Source organism: Mytilus galloprovincialis, chromosome 7, assembly GCF_965363235.1.
Source record: "Mytilus galloprovincialis chromosome 7, xbMytGall1.hap1.1, whole genome shotgun sequence".
NCBI classification, from domain to species: Eukaryota; Metazoa; Mollusca; class Bivalvia; order Mytilida; family Mytilidae; genus Mytilus; species Mytilus galloprovincialis.
The window spans coordinates 40367591-40389152 of record NC_134844.1 but is presented as its reverse complement, the minus strand read 5'-3'; the positions used below and the strand labels follow the sequence as shown (position 1 = coordinate 40389152).

Below are 21562 nucleotides of genomic sequence, written 5' to 3'. Positions count from 1 at the left end.
ATACATGTCTACTAATGGTTGTCGACATCTTACATGTGTACCTATAATGTATCATAGCTCGATTGTATAGCGAAAAATTATTTAATTAATGATTTAAGGGCATGCCTCTGTTGGGTAATATTTCTTCATACGTGTACAGTACATGTACAATATCAGGCGATATTTATAATACTAAGGCGTATTTTTCCTGTGTTGGTCACGTCATGCCAAACATCAGCTTGCGCACTAATGAAAAATACTGGACAACTGTCCTGAGCAAGATTAAACAGGCAAATGATTAACTAGTCGAGATTGAATTATTAGCCTCTCGGCCAGTTTCACTGAATACAATCAACACCTTAGTGGATAATTGAACATCAATAGTTCAGGGACATCGTCAGCAGCAGTATGCGTGATTGAAGTCAGTATCAGTAGTTCAAAACTGCAATACTCTTTGTAAGAATGTTCAACGTTTTAGAATTAAATGATTCTTGGTAATACTTTCCAAAAGCAAACTTCAAAATATTGTGATTGTGTAAACCAATGAAATTAATTTCATTTTGGAGTAAAACAAAAGTGAAAGTATCCATAGTCATTTAGATTTTGAATCAACTTCTTTAAGGATGCAATTACAAATGCAGATGTGCGCACATAGCTGTTCATCTTAAAACATGCTTGTATCGAGTTGGGAGCAAAACAAACAGATATAATACGTAAAAGTAAGGGTACAGCAGTCACCATTGTGTCCTAACCACTACAATCACAAACAACTATGACAACAAAGGAAAACCGAGCCACGCCAAAAGGATATTTCCACATATGGACTAAAAATGTAATGCAAAAAATATACAAAGACAAATAAAGAACACAATATACTTTCATTTAAATCAGATGATAATCAACGTCGATCGTCACTACCTAGACTTTATACCATCACGAGTTGGTTGACCGTTATGGAATATCTGTTTATATAGATGATATCGGATATGTTCCTTATGTCGTAACTACAATCCCGTTCCCTTTTCATGAATATGACCTGCCGAATTAGACTTTTTATCTTTATTTTTGACATTTTTACCTACTGTATCTGTTTGTTTTGTTCACGCATCATTATGAATACTATTAGATTTGATGCGACTGTCGTACAAGTAAGAGGTTTAGTGCTATAAAACCAGGTTTAATCCACCATTTTCTACATTTGAAAATGCCTGTACCAAGACAGGAATACGACAGTTGTTGTCCATTCGTTTTTTTATGTGTTTTGTCATTTGATTTTGCCATGTAATTAGGGACTTTCCGATTTTAGTTTCCTCGGAGTTCAGTATTTTTGTGATTTTACTTTTTTTTCTATTTGTGAAGTTAATTTTTTATTTACAAAGTCTTTGTATCTTCCGATTAAAATTGTTTTAGAAAAAGAACGAGGTGTTTTTAAATATAACACTGCTTCATCACCTTTCTACTCAGATACTGGTGCCGTTTAAAAAAAAAATCAGCGTAGGAGCTGCAAGCACTTGGTTACCCAATGAGTTGGAAAATGTTTATCCAATATGCAAGTGGAGTTTGTATATAGAGCTACTAAGGTGTAGAAAATTGACAATTTTCAAAAAATAAGTTTGTCTCGTTAAATTCAGATGCTGTGTTGACGGGGTTATAAGTATTAAAATCAGGCGGAGAAAACCGTGTCTGTCATTTCTAGTTCTGAAATATGTTTTAATGGAACCCAATTAGAAAAGTTTGGATTTTGTAGGCCATTGCTGTTGTCATTTTTTTTTTACTGTATTATTTAGAAGCTTTCTTTGTCATTCTTATTTAATATAAGATACAAAATAAGATTTGGTATGAAACAATTCTTCACCAGTGACCAAATTATCTTCTATAAGTCACTAAGTCACTGTGCTGCTTATAACAATAAGCAGCAGCCATACCGAATCATCTGAGCCAGCTGTAAAAGGCCCCGAAATGACAAATGTATAATTATTCAAAAGAGAAAAACAAAAGGCCTGATTAATGTACAAAACAATGAACAAATATCAAATATGATATACAGAAACACTGAACTACAAGCTCCTGACTAAGTACTGGTTATGGTCAAGGTGTTATACAACCAACTCATAGTACTTCACATCCTGTTGCGTACGTAATAGGGTAAAACAAATATTTTCTTGAATTTGTCAGGTGTAGGAAATTAATCCTTCATTTCATTGCAGTAAACAATTTCCGAGTCATTAAAATACATGTATATCTTGAGTGTTTTAAACAACATTTCTTTTATTAATTGGTGTTTTTTTTTTATATTTTAAAATATGAGGTAATATGGTTACTAAAGTTTTTAAAAAGGGATGGGAATGTGATTGGTTAGTTTCCAATGATTTTTATTGTCTTATATATAATGAAATGTTATGTGTAAAATTGATTGTATTGCTGGACAAGATAAAACTTTAATCATTCCAAGTATTTCTTAATTTGAAACCAGGATAATTATGGGCATTTTCTTGAAAAGTGAATATTTAACAAAGACTAGGATGTAAAACAACGGTGGCATTATAGCATAAACAGATATACAACATTTTGTTTTTAAATCTTCATTCTTCAAAAGGTACACCAAAAACTGAAATCACTACATTAATACAGTAATTTTAAAGTTAATAGATGTTTATAAGTCTGGTTATTGCTTGAATTAGTTTCTGGTTTCTTTTTACAGTTACGCAACATGGTAGCAGAGGAAGACATCTACAAGAAAAATCAAAATGCTGTAACAAAAACAGATATTCATGAGGGTTTCTTTCCTTTTCTATTCCACCTAGAATGTTGGAATCATTACCCTATATCAGATGAAAACTGTCCATAAATGAAGACAACAGTAGTATACCGCTAGACAAAGTAAAACAAAATATTGGATTATGCATTTTATGCAATCAATCAAAGTCATCATGCAAAAAAGAGAAGGATGTGTAATTTCTGTTCACACCTGTTTATTCCCTAATGTTAAAAAATATATTTATTAGTATCTCACTAATAATATACCGTAAATTGGGTGATTTTGGTTGTAGTTTCATTTGGTTTATTTGGTGCCTCCAATGAAAGTGCCGAATTTAAACACACGAAAATAAATCAAATTGAATCATTAAAATTGAAACGAAAAATTCGTGTACCGGTATAACAATAACGAAAAAAGAGAGGAAACCGTCAAAATATTCGAAGAGCAACATAAGTTACAAACAAATAGAATAAGTATTTGATAGAGCGCAAATGCGAAAAGAAGCATTACCTTTGACTAAGACACCCATAATTGAGTTTTCCCGTTTTGATACCAGTTTACAACAAAGCTGCTATTGCCGGGGAATTTTTCCATGGATTTGGAAAACAATTGTTATCTCGGCTTACATGGTGGCCCAGTATTGCCATTTTTCCCGCCTTTTGTTTTGACTTATTTTCGTTGACAAGAGTATGAACATGAATTGAGTACATTGTTCATCTAAAACTCTTATATAAAAGATTATATTGGTAAGGTATATTAATATATATATATAAAATAAAGGTAGAGCCAGGGGAACATGTCAACGGACAAGTAACCTATGAAAAAGTCACGAAATGACAAACAGCATTTTACAAAACAGTATCCAAGAATTTAATGCTCGAGATAACTGAGATATAAGAATCCCCTATCACCAGAAGTTTAGTCTTGTAACTATATCAAAATGAACAAAACAATTGTACGAACAACCGCATGAACGAATTGGCTACATGTATTGTGGATTATGAAAAAAAAATGTTATAAATTTAGATTTCTGAAGAATGCTCGCCTAATGTTAGCTAATTTAGATGTGAGCCTCTCACCAAATCTTAATTTGCGTTTTTACGACAAGGTCACTGAATAATTTCTTTATAATACCTACTTTTTGTTGTCAATCCTTTTTAAATATTATATTTCTATTTGTATTTGTAAATTATTCTACTTCGACCAAATTTCGCCGCACCGCACAAGAATTGATTTGAACATGTTAAAAGTAGGCAACGCTCTTCACGATCATGAAGGCAGTACTAGGTACTACGACCTTACTGCGATCTGCACGATCGCATTTTTGTACAGATTGTAGTGCGATCGTGGCTTAGTGGAATTGCGGTATAACAATTTCTCTATTGATGTGGTCTTTAACAAAGACGAATGCAAAATCGAAGTAACGAGAGGCAGTAACTCTTACTCAGAAAATACCTATACCGCTAGGTAACAAAACTATATTGGAATTTTATAGTTCCTTTGGCCTTGCTTTGTATTGTGGACGACTTGAATTTGACGAAAATATATAATCGTTTGTTTCAAAGTTTAACTTGCGGTCGTTAACACTTCCAAAGGCACACACTTGATGGTTCAACTTGGATGTGTTTAAGTTTTTGATTTTGCAATTTGATTAGGGTCTTTCCGATTTGAATTTACCTCGGAGTTCAGTATTTTTGTGATTAAATTTTTTGAAAAGTTAAACAGCTACAAACAATCAAAGGCAGTAGAAATTTTATTAACAATATTTACATTCATATTTCAATATAGATATAATCTTCCGTGTAGATAGATATAGATGTAATTGCAGTAAAATGATTTACTTAACTTTATGCCATCAATCACACTTGAGACAGTAAGAAACAACCTTGTATCGTATTGCAAAATATAGTAAATTGTGAATAAATACTATGCTGTATAGCTTTGTACTGTAAAAAGAAAATAGAAATATAGTGTTTGTGTTAAAACTTTTGACTAAAATTATGACATTGAAAAGTTTACTTGCCTGATACAGCATTTAGGAAATTGAGATTTAATCTGAACTCAAATTAAAAAGATAGCGAATTCTGCCTTAATTTATATCCCAACTTGACTATTGTAAAGGAATCATTACATGTTTTATAAATTCACATTAACACAGCTTGCATTTATGTAAAAATTGCGCATATTCTATGCTAACATATTCCTATGACTTCTCTTTATCATGTAGTTACTCTGGTGTGAACTCACAAAGAAAAATAAATAGAATTGTCACATATCAAGGATTATATACATCGTCTAAACTGTTAGCTCTACTAGAATCCATCTTAAAGGTATCACTGTTGTCATCTTTACTTTCATAATCTTTTACCATAGGTGTACGCTCTTCAGCTTCGAAAGTAACAATCCGTTGTAAAGAACCACATGATCCTATAAGTTTTTTCTTTCTGCTCTTGAGATGAGCTGAAAATACCACATATTTATACATTTTCAATACTTAAAGATTATTTTAACATTTTTGTTTCGAGACATTTCGTAACGGATGAATTGAACCATGTAAAATTGTTATTTGCAGTTTTCCCATTACAATGTAAAGCGAAATGATGCTATATAAATAAACTTACAAAAACTGTACGTACATAAATATTATCTTTTGAATACTCTTAAACACAAGCTGTTTAAGGAAATGTTTTATTTAGATTTGTAGGTAAGAAATACATTTGACATTTTGCCTACAAGTGATAATTTGATTTCGCTTAATTTCAAAACTTTTTTCATAAGATTGCAGAAGACAATAAAGGGTTGATGTCAATAAAAAAAATGTTATCTGAAAACAAATATCATTGTAGTATACTAACAAAACTATTATGAACTTGATAAAAAGTATTGAAATAAACAGCTATCAGAATGAACCTGAATTATTATAGAAACATTATATTAAATAAATGATTTGATTAAATACGCCATTCGTGCGTTAAGTCTATAAAACACTTCTTTAGTAGAGTTTGACAATTGAAAGTGTAAATTAATAACGAAATTAAAGATAATTGACAACTGTAAAAGTTAGAAAACATTTTGCTTAATTATGCGCTTAGACCATCTAAGGATGTTTAATAATTGTTAAGCGTTTCCAATGATTTTAATCTTTTTGACAGTTAATTTACAGAAAGGGACAGCATTAATGATATCATATCTGTCGGTATCGCTCGAATCAGAACAGTTAAATATTAAATACAATTACGAAGTTGAAGCCAAAACCCCGACAATTTCAAAAGGTTCTGTCAATTTTTCAAAGGTGTTATCTACGTTAAGATATGAAAACATTAGTGTTTCAAATAATTGTATCAACTTAACTTCAGTCTTCAGCTGTTTTCTGTCCTTTGGTCAGGCTGTTGTCTTTGACACATTCCCCATTTCAATTCTTAATTTAACAGTTAATTTACAGGTAGGTATTACATTTTACAAACCTGAACAACTCTTAACTTTGTACTCCGGTATCCCAGAACATAGACATAGCTGTTCAACAGACTGCAAACTTTTCTGAAAAGATAATCAATATTAAATCATATAACTTGATTCTTACATTAACAAATTGACATATATGTTTGACAATTCATATTTTTGTTTAATGTTATAAGCATAAATACCTCATATGGTTTTCACGTCTGAATTTGTTACATTGTGTTATTCCTAGGACTGATTGAGTTAACTACATATATGGTTTAAGTTGTGATCAATGGTAAAACAAAAATGATCAAGCCAGACATCATGTCTCGATTATGTAAAACAAAGTTATAAAATATCCAAAGAGTATTTTGTCTAATTTAATATTTGCAAAAATATGAAATACTATGGATTTTCTTATCCCATGCAATAATTACCTCAACAGTATTTGGCACAACGTTTTGGATTTTAAGGACCTCAATACTCTTCAACTTTGTTCTTATTTGGCTTTCTAACTATTTTGATCTGAACGTCACTAGTGATGTTTTATGGAGACGAAACGAGCGTCTAATGTATCAAATTATAAGCTTGGTACCTTTGATAACTATTTACCGATGTTCACAGCTTGAATTTATGAAAAAAGTGCAACATTCTATGCTAACATATTCTAATGAATTATCTTTATTCTGCAGTTGATCTACGAAGTCAATTGGTTGGACATTATTATTATCACATATCAAGTCTATAAACATCATTCTACAAGCTCTTCTGTAATACAAGCAGTTTGTTTGGGGCAGTGTCTCAAGTCAGTTTCACCCCTGTCATCCTAAGCATGTATCATGACAGGCATATTGACAGTCAATCGACAAGTGAACTCATGCCGATCGTTTGTAGAAATGTGTCATAAACTATCAAGCATAAATTGAAAATTTTAGAACATATATCTTAAAGACTTAGTTATTTTTTAAGTACGTGTGTATTAAACCATACCTCATATAACTTTAGTTCCTTTTTGGCATCTTTCATCTGAATTGATATTTGTTTCTTTTGTTTATATAAAAGCTTCATTCGGAAATGTTCGTGATCAATGATTGCTACAATGAGGCCTGAAGAAAAGATAAACTTAAGTTATGTTGATAACTTCATAAAAATATAAATATTTATATTTATAGATAGTACGCTCTTGTTGACATCACATCCAGAGAATAAAGATTACTTAAATTGCCACACAAACCCAAAGTACAGGAACTGTTGTACTAGTATATTCCCAAATATCAGTATTTGGTTACGGTAAAATTTTTGATTTTTTGTTGTTGCAAGTAAATTTATTCACAATGTTCATACATAAGGAACAACAACCATTAAGATCTTGACACATTGAATAGACACCTGAATATATGTTTAGAAAAACCTTTTGAGATCATTAAAGCTCTTTAACTTCGTACTTTATTTTTACTTCGCTTTTTTTAACGTTTTGTTTCGGGTGTCACTGATGAGTCTGATTTAGTCTATCCTGGTATCTGTGATGAGTTAATTAACTTCTCGATTCAATTTTGTTATTTTTGAAGTGCAGTGGCTATCTCATTAAAGAATGCCAACGTTTCTTTTTTTAATTCAATGAACAAAGACACTAACAAGTTTGTCTATGCCATTCATAAGGTATTTAAACGTCGCTTTAAGTATTCCACATTCCAAACTAAGAGACAAATTGAAAGAGTTGGTATTGCTTTGCTTCATAAAAAAGAATGGCCAACGTAGATACAAGTATCTTGCCTTAGTGAGGGATAAATCCTACTTTGTAAAGGATCACTCTGATTCAAAAAAAAAAAAATTCTCTGAAACTGATATTATCAAGATGATTGATTTCTTGATTGACAACATATTTGTTACGTTCGGAAGACGTGTTTTTCAACAGACTGTCGGCATTCCAATGGTAAAAAACTGTGCCCCTCTACTTGCCGACTTGTTTCTTTATTATTATGAGGCTGACTTCATGCAGGAACTTATTAGGAAGAAAGATAAGAAGTTAGCAATATCCTTTAACTCTACTTTCCGCTATATAGATGATGTTCTTTCACTAAATAATTCAAAATTTGATAACTATATGGAACGCATCTATCCCATCGAGCTAGAGATAAAAGATACTACAGATACAGTTAAGTCGGCCTCATATCTTGACTTACATCTAGAAATTGACAATGAGGGCCGGTTGAAAACAAAACTTTACGACAAAAGAGATGATTTCAGCTTTCCAATTGTGAACTTTCCCTTTCCTCTAAGTAGCAACATTCCAGCAGCACCTGCATGCGGGGTATATATCTCCCAATTGATACGATATTCCCGTGCTTGCAATTCCTATCATGATTTTCTTGATAGAGGGTTGCTGCTCACAAGGAAGCTATTAAACCAAGAGTTCCAAATGATGAAGTTGAAATCATCCCTTCGTAAATTTTAAGGACGCCATCACGAGTTGGTTGACGGTTATGGAATAACCGTTTCACAAATAATATCGGATATGTTCCTTACGTCGTAACTACAATCCCCTTCCCTTTCATGAATGTGGCCTACCGAATTAAACTATTTACCGGATTTGTTATCACATAAGTAACACGACGGGTGCCACATGTGGAGTCGGATCTGCTTACCCTTCTGGAACACCTGAGATCACCCCTAGTTTTTTGATAGGGTTCGTGTTGTTTATTCTTTAGTTTTCTATTTTGTGTCATGTGTGCTGTTGCTTGTTTATCTTTTTCATTTTTAGCCATGGCGTTGTCAGTTTATTTTAGATTTATGAGTTTGACTATCCCTTTGGTATCTTTAGTCCCTCTTTTAATAGAATCTACTTGTATGAACAACACACCAGATATCGCAAATAGATAACAAACAATATATCCGTCTAGAGCATGTAATGTCACCCGACAGTGGAGTCTGCGTTACTCAAATGCTTGTATTTGTCATTCCATCTTCGTTGTTTGGCCATCGTGGAAACTATTTTTTCTTCATCATGTTCTTCAATTTTGCAATTGCTTTGGCCTTCAATCTGCTTACATTCGAACGCTCTCTCGTATTCAAGACGACGAAAAGTACGTATGAAGTGTTAAATCATAGTCATCGAAAATTTTGTCTCATTGCGTCTTTGAAATGTTTTATTTTTTTTTTTATAAATATAAACACTTTTATGTTTGGAGATATTAAAAATTCGTTACAAAGTATTGGTGTTTTAATCGTCTGTGTCTGCAGTATCTGTAACTACAGGCTTTCATCTATAATTGTTAAAATATGTATGTCAATGCCATTTGGTCCGTATTTTCTTCACTCTATATGAAGGAAAACAACCTTACTGAGGTGGAAATGCAATATTATAAACATATATACTTTTATTACACAATTTTAAGAATATTATTTAATAAATGATAATTGTACTTACTATTAACAACTCTCAAAACTCTCCATGGCACTAAAAATGCCAAAATGAAGACAAACTCTTGTATGGAGTATATTGTTATTCCTTTAATGAATGCAATGTCCAGGATGAACGATGCAAAAACAATGAAGCCATCAAATACCTGTTAATAAATTAAGTGAAAGAAAATTGTCATCAACTTTTTAAAATCTGCAATAGTTTAAAATGAAATACGATAAAAAGAAAAATCACAAAAAGGCTGAACTCCGAGAAAATTCCAAAATGAAAGTCCCTAACCATCATTGGTTCAGCATATTTTTATTTTGATATAATTTATCTCATATACAATACGACATGTACATTAATCATTTGACACCCTGCTAAATCTATTGACAATATTATTGTTCTTTTATTTGTATGAGAAAGACTTCATACGTGAGCATGCGTGAGCGTCCCTTTGAAAATGAAATGTTACTAGCATTATCTTTAATTTTCACATTTCTCTATAATTATGCATAATATCCTCAATTTGAGTTATCTAAATATAAATAATCAGATATTGTGAGATTGCTATCAAGACAAATTTGCAACGCTCAAAAGATAATTACAGTTACTGTACGATCTTCAACATACCGTATAGTAAGCTATGCAATCAATCCGAAATAGAAAACCAACGTTACAGCAACAAAATGATTAATCTCAACGAAGTTAAGCGCTTGTATGTATATCGAACCATGTCTTTGATAAAAAGATGGTTATACGAAACCACAGATATAAGACCATTCCTTATTCTGACTTACATCTAGAAATAAATAATGTGAGCTTTTTAGACCTAAAATTTACGACAAAACGGATGAATTATATTTTCCCAATAGAATGCAACATCAGTATTCAAATGTTCAAAAGTCATAAATCGATTGAGAGAAAACAAATCCATTCAATAGACATGTTTATCAAAATTCTGGATAAACCTGCGTATGGGGTTGTCATGACCAATACGACGGGTGCTGCCAATTGAAGAGTAACTGTCAATCACTTTAGATCACCGTACGATTTGTTTTGTTTATCAGATTCTTTATTTTGAACATATGTCTTTACCGTTGCAACTTTAAAAAAAAGAAGAGTATACGCGTAAATTGCAATTCCTATAAACATGTTAACCCATCGAATATAGTATGATATTACCTCTAACTTGTTCTCCAACATGTGTGCACCTAAGCAGAACATCTTCAACCCTGTCTAACATAAAACAACAAACAACTAGAAAATACGGAAGATTCAATTTTATGGCGTGTGATGAATATTATACTTAATTATACAACAAGTACACAATTTGAATAAAGTTTAAAAACACGAAGATAACCGATACAAAACCGTTTTTCCCAATAATGAATTAAAATAAGAAATACTCGTTTTCAAAGTGAAATAGATATCTATAAAATATTACCAATCTAGTGAACTCGTAATGACATTTTAGTTCTGATTGATCGTTTTTATTGATAAATTAACGTTTAAAATTTGCTTCTTAAAGGTAGAACAAGTTATAAATGTAAGGAATCAAAAGTAAACGTAAAATAAACTCTCCATCTATATTAGACAGCAATTTCATTATCGAAATTAGAGTAATTTTCATGTTAAAAGCAATATTTCTACTCTTTTTTGTCTTTGAAACTTAATTCACACAGCTGTGCGAACAGATTCAATTCTGAAAACCGAAGTGCAGAGTATGGAATACAAAACACAGTTCCAAACGGTTATTTTAAACTAATTTACCTCTACCACAAGGATGGCTAGTATTGTAATGCTAGCTTTATGAAATCCATGAGCTATATCTTCCTCAATTGTATGTTCTTTGTGGCGTTTCTTGCGTCTATTTGTGTTTGAAGCTTTTTGACTATCCTTCACTGTTCTTCGTTTATAACGTATGTTTAAGCTGTCATTGCCAGCTAATGTTAAGTATGTCAAGTTTTTGTCATTGGCATACGATGTTTTCATATTGACTTCAGACGTATTCCAGTGAATTGTCGAATGTATTATTTTGTCATAAAGATCTGAGATATCATCAATGCCTCTAAGATCAATAGGATACTTTGTTTCCATTTTGTACATAAAACTGTCTGATATGTTTTCTGATTTCTCTAAAACATCTGCAAAATGTAAAAAAAATGATGATCAAAGTTATGTCCAGAAATCAATCGTGTTTAGACCTGTAATTGACTCTTAATTTATGTTTTTGGTTTGATGGCATTTGGACAATTTCCTCATATATTAGGTTCTGAATCTTTTGGAATATTACCTATAAATAATAGCAAAGACTAAATATTAACCCTTCCACATAGTAAAAAGGTGTTCGAAGAATGATTCTTAAACAAACACGACGATCTAAGACCTACATAATATTTATTAGGTTAAAAGACTGAATAGCTCCAAATTTAATTTAGTATAAAAACATAATTATTCTAAATTTCATCTAGTATTTATTAGTATGAGAGTCAAATGCTGAAGTATAGATTTCAACATGTTCTATATAAGTGGCAGAAGGGAGAGATTCTAGAACGATAGAGTTAAAAGGAATAATAAAGAGTTTAAAATCTATGGCACTAGGTACTTTCTACATACCAACGAGGTAATGAATATCAAAAATTAACTCTCCCATTACCAGTATACAGTCAATAATGTTCAGTATCACTACAACCATAAGAACTTGTTTGCTGTGAAGAAATCTCTCGCCGTGATGTCTTATCCTACAAAATCGGAACTTGTATTCTTATCCATGCACTCTTTGTTTTGTGAATTTATAATTTTACACTTAGATTCATTATAAACAGCTTACGTTTTTCGTTCAAACAGCTTGTTAAAAACAACCATACAATGAAACCGCGTATATCAAAAGGACTGTTTACCATGCCTATAACAGACTCAAAGTAAGGTCATCTTTAATTAATTGTATACATGAACTTTTTGTACGATGTTTTGCTATCTTTGATTAGCTTTAAGAAGATATGAACGTTTTAGACATTGAAACAACTGTCAAGACGTTCAATAGCAATATGCTTGTTATTAAAGGTTCATGGTATATAATTTAGTTGTACAAGCCTAAGAAACATGACTTTTCTGTTCAGTAGCGAATTAAAAAAAAAAAATTAATAAGTCTTTTTTTTCCTAACAGTTCCTGAGATTTCAACCGTAGTATCAATGAATCTTTTTATATCTAGTTTAGTGTCTTGTCTTCGCTTACGATCATGCTTCAATGCACATTTATATTGTTTGTTTGAGATACTGTTTAAGCTACATACTTTGCGACTGAACCTTTCGGAGGTGTCCTGTTTTCTCTACAGATTTCTTTCTCAAGACTCTTCTCTGTCTGTTCTAGAGTTTCCACATCATGTGCGTGTACCTTTGCAAACGACAGCGATCCTGCAGCTAAAGCCTAAATAGAATAAAACGAACGTATTAAAATTGTCGATTTACTAACAACAGTTGTTAGATATTTCCGCGGTCTATAATATCCTTTAAGTAATATTACATTTTCTCTTTAAATTTTGATATTCGGATGTACATTTATGATTGAACTTTTTCGGTTTGGACCATAATTACCATATATATGGTTGCATTGGAAGAGACATCGGGTAGATATTATACCATATTTAAAAATCCTGGGTTTTGATAGGTGATAGCAAGTGTATTTTCGCAAAATAATAAACAATTTATTCAAAGAACTTTTGCAACATTTCTATTGAGATTGATAGGAGGTACTTTGATGGCTCATATATTTATACCAAAACATATGCGTAAAATAATTACCGAAGCTTACTAATATTTAAAGAAATTAATAGTCACTACCTACAGAATAACTATTACTCTTCTATATTAACATGAATTAAATGATACCTTGTTGCCATACATTTTCATTTCTTTAATATGTGATTGTACCAGGATGAATATCATGAAAGACATTTGTACATTTAGAGATCATGCTCACAAACGTGTCATACTCCAAATTTACAATTTGATATAAAGTGTAAAAGGGCAACTATGGTCGATTTATAGAAATAATCTACATGTTACAATACACTATACACTATACATATGCATGCGGTTGTTGATAAAATGGTAGCGGATTAACGACCATGAAATATATGAATGACATGCCAACAAATGCAGTGTGAACTCAAGTATTAATACACAGCCTAGAATATGTCCTATATCTTGAACTATATATACTTGCACATCATCAATCTATTTTTTTCTTTTATGTTATGTTTAGTAGTATAAAATGCTTTATGAGAAGAATTTTCACTAAAGTACAATTTCTTTTTATAAAACAAGAAAACAGTTTAATAATAAGATAACAAATCAAGTCCATGAACGCCTTCTAATTGTAATATCTGAACATCCACCAATATCGTCATTGCTACTGTAAATATATAATCTAGCCAGTATATCTGTCTTTTTGTTGGATTTTTGTTTTAATTGTTTATTGTATTTAGAGTCACATGTTTACTGCTGTCTTTATTGTTTCAGCTGAATTTGTTCGCTTCTTTGAATACATCATTTAGAAATAGCTTAATTTCAGATATGGGAAAAGGTTTATCGTTTAACAAAATTAAGAATGGAAATGGGGAATGTGCCAAAGAGACAACACCCCTAACAAAGAGCAAAAGACTGTTTTGAGAAAATTCTGGGTAATACGCACTGATTAAGTATAAAAAGGGGGAGGGTTGAGATTTAAAAATGATTTATTCTTGCAACGAGTTCCTATAACTGTTCAAGTTAAGAACTTTAAAAGTGGTACATGTAGTAATTTATATATTCGAACAATGTTTTGGTTCGTTAAACTGTAAATGAAAATTTAGAAAAATAGATTTATCTTTTTTATCTCTAAAATAGTACTGATTGAATTCTTTTAAAATATGTGATAATATAAATAGAAAGCACATAAAATCGACGTCGGAGACAATAATATTTATGAGTATTTTATATCCTTAAAACTTAAATATATGTATCAACAACATATAATTGTTAAGGAAATTTTGGTACTCAAATTGAACATTAATTTTGACGAAAAAAAAAATCTGCCGATTTCATGCGCTTTCTATACCCATCTTCACATATCTTAAAAGAATTCAATGAGAGATATTTCACATAATTAAAGAGATAACAGCAGTTTTCAATATCAATAGCAGTTCTACGAGCCAAAGTTGTATGCAAAACATTTACCAAAATCTGTGACTTAGACAAATTATTGCTTCTCGACCTTCAAACGAATCTGTGATTTAATTTGCTTATTATACAAATTTTGCTTATTGATATAATTATTCCGATGAAGTTTTGGATTTGGTTTCTTCATCAATTTTTATTTTTGTTTCTGTTGTTGTCGTTATTTTTTTTTTTTTTATATATATAAGATATTCAAAATTTGGCTATATTCTAGCTACATATGTGAACGTTACTTGTATACTTAAGCCCCGGTCACAACAGATCGTATTTTTTGTGGTGGAAGATCTATAAAATAGTTGTCGTAGCACTGTCGTGCATAATGACAAAAAAATATTTTCAGTGGTCATATCAGCTACGACATGCCACGATGGTTCCACGATGGTTCCACAGTGGGTACACGACAGAAAAAAGAATTGAAATTGTACTGTCGTGGGTTTATCGCAAGTCGGTCGTGCAATAGTCGTACGACAGTCCTACGACAGTCGTATGACAATCCTGGGTTGTTTGGGGCTATTTTTTTTTTTAGGTTTTCATGCCATGGGATGCGCTTGTAACTGTCGTGTCACTGTCAGGCTCCATCCGCATGAATCCAACGAAATCACCGGCATATTCTCCAACTCTTTCATTAGTGTACTATACGAACATCAGGCGCCGTTCGAGTCATGGCCTAACCTACCAACGTCAGGCTAGTTCCTATACTGTTCATGAGCTGGAATCAACGGTAACATGACCACATTTTGTTCTTGTTGGAGTTCGGCAAGTGGCCTATTCAGCAGAACCAAACGTAATCGTTCTGGTGATATAGCCACCCTCTTTAAACGGCAGACGGTGTGTTTTTCCACACATTCATTCCCGCCGAATTGTATTCTTCTAAATGAAAATAAAATATGTGGCACGACGAACGTACCACTGTCGTACGACAGACAATCAATGTTGTGCGAGCATCGTACGAAATTTGTTATTCGTGAGACAATCGTGCGACTGTATCACGAGTGTCTTGCGACAGTCGTGCGATTGTTTTATCAAAATTGGTACCCACGACAATTTGTTTATCGCACGACAGTCGCACGACTGTGGTAATACACGCTCACGACAGCCACAAGACAGTGACACGACACAAAATCTTAGAGCAAAAAAGGTGCATGTCCGATTTTCGTCACACGACACACGACAGTGCCACGATACTCAAAATATCGTGCGACTGTCGTACGACGATCACAGATACCCGAGATGTGACAAAATTTCATGTCGTGCCGCTGCATAGATGCGTCGTGAGCTCGTTGTGACCAGGGTTTAATAAATTAGGTTGAACATACGACATTATTTCTCTAAAGAAGCCGTGATATGGTGGATATTTGAGAAAAAAATCAGAAACATTTTACAAATCCCTCCAGAGTGAAATACATTGATAGGGAAATTGCTGTTTAAAAAAAAAAAAAAAACATTTTAGATGCAAACGGGCGTAGTCATGATAAATACTATGACTATATTTTTGTGATTTTTTTAAAATAATTAAATATATTTCACCTATGTTAATTTTAAAACATCTTATTCAATCCGACATGTAAATTTCATGATAAATTGAATTCTAAATATCACCTTTAAAATTATTTGACGGAAATAAATTGAATGTTTACCTACCGCTAATGCCATCTGAAATTATTGTAAATCTGATTCCCGTTTGTGTCGGATGATAATTTTACATGGGGTAAAGTTAACACTTGAAAAGTCGAGTTTAAAGTTTAAAATTTGAAATTTGTCATTGTAAACAAGGAGTTACTTTTTGATGATGTAAAACATATATTAAACGAATGGTTGGGTATTAGTGTATAAAAACCAGACATGAATAAAAGTACGATTTTACACCTTCGCATTTAGGGTTTGATGATGTGTATCGTACCTGCAGGATATAATGACGTTTGTAAACATGTTGTTATTCACCTGCACTTTAATCTTTATAATGTATGCATGCATGACAAGTCAATAAATTTATAATGAAAATTTAAAAAAAAAAACACGTCACAGTTATGTAATAACCTTTTTTCTGCAGACATGAAATATTTTAAATGCAATATTAAATTTGGTGATACATTTATAGATTGAATTTTAAATACCTACTTTTGCATGATATATTAATATATATTTGATCTTATTATATAATTATTATGTTCATTTGAAACATTCGACGTTTTGAGTATTTGTCAATCGGTTATTTGTTTATTTTTTTGTCTTTTAGAGAATTTGGAAGGCGTGGCAGATCTGTGTTTGTTGATAAAGGACAAGGTTCACTAATGGCACAATATTGCCTTAAATATCAACTTTATCATTTATTTAAACACCAAAAAGGTCACAATTTGATTCGTAAATGGGTCTATTTCAAAAGACTTAAAGCTAAATAAATCAGTTCTTTTCAAAAAAGTACATAACATTCTCCAAAGTAGGCCAATTTTGGACATTTTATTAAAATATGGTGATTTTGTGCAAATTTCAGACCTAAAAGCTTTAGGTAAACATTGGCCAAAAGATTTCAATTTTGATATAGAATTTATCAATATAAAGACTTTTCGGATCGTGGATGGAGGCCAAGGTTAATTATTCGAAAAATAATTAAAATTGTGGAAAAAATTGACCAAAATTGACATAAAAAACAACTAATGTATACTTCAGGGGTCATAGCTTCATAAATTTTAAAGGAAGGTGCCAATAAAATATATTTTTTTATTGATAGTATTATCACAAGTATTATTTTCTATGCAAAATTTGTAATTTATTGGCCCCATTTTAAAAACGTCAAAAATTTAGGGCCAATTTTAACCCTTCGTGAACCTTCTCCTTTGTAACGCGTCCAGCGGGACGAATAAGAGTTTCACGTGATATTATGTACTTTTCTTAAAAAAAAAAGAAAAAGCAGAGCACTATGTATCCTATCCTTTAAAGCAGGTAAAATAAACTCATCAGGCAAACACCTTATCTTATTGTACACTTAACAGTGGAGGACATTTTTTTAGCATTGTTATGACAATTTAGCGGAAAGAAATCAGACGTTTCAGCTGAAATATATAGCCCATTTTAGCGTCAAATGTTTTAGACTCATTTTGGAGAAAAAGAGTAATTTTCAATGTCCTTTTAGCGACATAAATGTATTCATTGTTCAAATACAGACATTTTAATTGTATCAAGAGTGCACAATATACAAAATGTCGTGTCATTAAACATACAGCACTATTCTTAAATCTATGTTCCAGTGAACGCCCGAAATGGTCTCTTTTTGATTAATTTCAGTTAATTTTTGTGTCATTTTGTCCCTTGTGAAGAGTTGTCTCAGTATTAATCATACCACATTTTATTTTGAAGACCCATTGGTGGCCTCCGGCTGTTGTCTGCTCTATGGTCGGGTTGTTGGCGCTTTGACACATTCCCCGTTTCCTTTCTCAATTCTATTCTTGATAAACCCCCTTTTTACAATATTATCAACCAAATTGTGATAGAACCTGTTCCTAGTTTTTATTAATATGTATGTGCCTGTCCCAAGTCAGGAGCCTGTAATACAGTGGTTGTCGTTTGTTTATACGTTAGATATTTGTTTTTCGTTCATTTTTTGTACATACATGTACATTAGGTTGTTAGGTACAATGTATATCGTTTGAATTGTTTTACATTGTCATTTCGGGGCATTTCTTAGCTGACTGTGCGGTATGGGCTTTGTTGATTGTTGAAGGTCGTACGGTTACCTATTATAGTTGTTAGTTTCTGTGTCATTTTGTGGAGAGTTGTCTCATTGGCAATCATACCACATCTTTTTTTTATATATATACATGGATGTTTCTTATTTTAGGTTATGCTGTTGTTTGTAATTTAATGATTGCATCTGACTAGTTAACAATAGCCACATCTTTCACGTTCCCTTCCTTTCTTTGCTTGTTACACCATTTATTTCCAAGTTAACCAAATTGTAAATTTAAACAACTAAAAAAATGTGCAAGTGAACCATAAGTGACTGTTGACGGACTAAGTATGGTGAGTTATATGCAACCTGCTTTATTATAAGTATTCGATAAAATCGGCTATCGAAAATACAGGTGAACGTATTAATCTCGCGCTTAAACATGCTAAAATGTCTTTTGTTTGTTGTAAATGTGATTCAGTGATTATCGTTTGTTTCTGTGTTACATATTTGTTTTTCGCTCATTATTTTTTTGGTGAATTAGGTCGTTGTTTTTTCTCGTTTGCATTGATTGGTATTGGTCATTTAGGGCCTCTTATAGCTGACTATGCGGTTTAAGCTTCGCTCATTGTTGAAGGCCGTGTGCGGTGACCTATTGTAGTTAATTTTTGTGTCATTTTGTCCCTTGTGACGAGTTGTCTCAGTATCAATCATACACATCTTATTTTTACATATAATGTCTGCGCTAAAATGTCAACATGTCATTTTATTTTTTTTTGATAAATTATCTTGTACCCATGATTAATTTTTAAAAATCATATATCTAAATATCGTTGACGTAAAAGTTCAATCTGTTGGCATCACAATGGCTAGTTATAAAGGTACCAGTTGACATTGACAGTCGATATATTAGACAAGTGATGATTTGACGTCTTTTTTATTTAATGGCGAAAAATTAAGGTCTCGAATGATTGTTGTTTTCAAAACGTTCAGTGGCAAACATTTTTTTGTATGTGCAGAAAGAGAACAAATTAACAGGAAATACAATAGGTAGGGCAAGTAATGTGTGGGAAATTGGGACTGCCACTGGAAAGTCTGGGTGCAGTTGATGATTCAAATGTTGCAGAGAGCGTGGAACTCTCATTTCACGAGGCATCGGATTCAAGACTCCATTATGTTTGGACGTGGCTGCGTACTTGTGCATCCCGCACTGCATTACTGACCACCACCCTCACGTTGGCAGGCGTTTTACAGCTGGTCGAACGAAGACCAACAGTTACCATATGCATATGCCCTCAGGCACCCCATGAATGCGAAAATTAAGAGATACAATGTAAGTAACGAAAGTCTACTATGTGAAAATGGACGGACCTCATGTTGCTACTGTTAATTTTTTTTCTCACTTGTACATATGCATATCAAAATGTTTTACTGTTCACATCAAAAATATTTATACTGCATTACCTCCGCGTAAAACTGTATTTAGTTTGCATTTGAAAACCATTTCTGTAGAAAAACAACTTACCCTCCACCTCTCAAAAACAATATTATTTCGTATACGCTAAATTGATTGTGATTGATGGAAAACTGACAAAATTTTCAAAATAGCCCAAATTTACACAAATATCTTTTCGGTTAGACCTTATTTCATACCTAATTTAATCGGCAACATTATTTCTAACGTAACTCCAAAAAATGTTGTTTTTTTTTTTGCTACATTGGCAAGATCTTCTAATTATACTCATATTTTAAATACTAGTAATATTTAAAAAGTTAAGGGTCAATAATGACTTTCATAATAACTCCTCATTTATTCCACAAATATATTATTTCAACTATATTAAAAAAAATGAAATTATAATTAAAAAAAACAATGAATTTCAAATTTATTTACCATAAGGCTGCTGCCGCTGTGTTTTTTCCTTGTATTTTCCTTTGGTGGTAATAATAGAGCCATGTTTTGTCAAGATTGAAATCTCCGATAATGTATAAAGGAAGAATCTGTGTCTTGATATTAGCACTGGGATATACAATAATATTTAATCTTTCAAATGTCACCACAATAACCTTTTGCGTTATTTAACATCGCTTAGCCTGATTTTGAAAGATGTTTGAAGTTTAAATCAATTCAAAAGGACGCCTTAACATTTAAACATCCTTTAGATACATTACAATATTTCATCATTTAATTGTCTGTGCGGAAAATTGATCACAAAGAACCATTTTACTTATGTTAAAGCGCATTCCAAATATTGGATACGTCAAGTTACATGAAACAGGGATGTTCTAATTTCACCTTATATATTAGAAAAGTGTAGCGAATCGTAACTTTTTTTTTAATTTAGAAATTCTCTATGATAAATATAGCAATTATATTTAAATTATATATCTATAAACACATAGCACATGACAAAAGTTGAACTGATTTCAAATATATGCTGAACAAGTGCTCTACATTATTGCTTTTTAGTCTAACATTTGAACTGTTTTGTAAGGATTTTACAAACTACCACCCGGTCATGTCTAGATTAAGATACAACAATATAAATTTGGAGGATTTGGTGCTATCGAACTATGTACAATACCTTTTTCCAATCTAGGAACCACGTCAGTTGCTATTGGTGTTTCTGAATGTTTCTGTGCTGATTGCACAGTGTCAAGCACAATTTGACTATAGTATTCGATCGAAACAAGTTAGGGCTTAACATATTATAGAAATAATTTCCTATTATTATATATTTGAATGATAACTTTATACGCGTATGAATTGTGGTGTTATTTTCACAAAACACAGCTGAAAATAGTAGACCTTAGAAAAGGAGGTTGGATCCGAATGCTTGTACTAATTCATTTAAAATTCATTGGCGGCATCTGTTGAGTAAAGCGGTCCATTTTCATTAGGGACAGAACCCTTACACCATCAATTCATAGGAGTAGGCCCATTTGCTCTTTGTTTTTGATACATTTTCCAATTGAATTTAATTTGTTATATTTATATATTATTTATGACAGTTAGTTTCATCCACTTCTGTGTATTATATCATGCAAATACTGGATAAAAAAAACTATGGATCTCTACAATTCAAACTTTAAAAAA

At 31.9% G+C, this 21562-nt stretch overlaps 1 protein-coding gene across 2 annotated transcripts; it reads right to left on the bottom strand.

Annotated features, from left to right (window-relative positions):
- Nucleotides 1-4477: 4477 nt before the first annotated feature.
- On the bottom strand, nt 4478-20503 carry LOC143081694 (uncharacterized). 2 transcript variants are annotated; one of them, XM_076257434.1, is made up of 9 exons: nt 20360-20503; nt 12878-13011; nt 12201-12325; nt 11355-11728; nt 10767-10820; nt 9606-9744; nt 7169-7284; nt 6202-6274; nt 4478-5197 (listed from the first exon to the last, which is right to left on the bottom strand). In XM_076257434.1, exons 1-9 carry the CDS (start codon nt 20420-20422, stop codon nt 5013-5015), a joined length of 1263 nt encoding a protein of 420 aa, XP_076113549.1. In that variant the 5' UTR covers nt 20423-20503; the 3' UTR covers nt 4478-5012. The 2 variants fall into 2 exon arrangements, with proteins under 2 accessions (XP_076113549.1, XP_076113550.1); XM_076257435.1 differs by lacking the exon at nt 20360-20503 and adding an exon at nt 16443-16566.
- Nucleotides 20504-21562: the final 1059 nt, after the last annotated feature.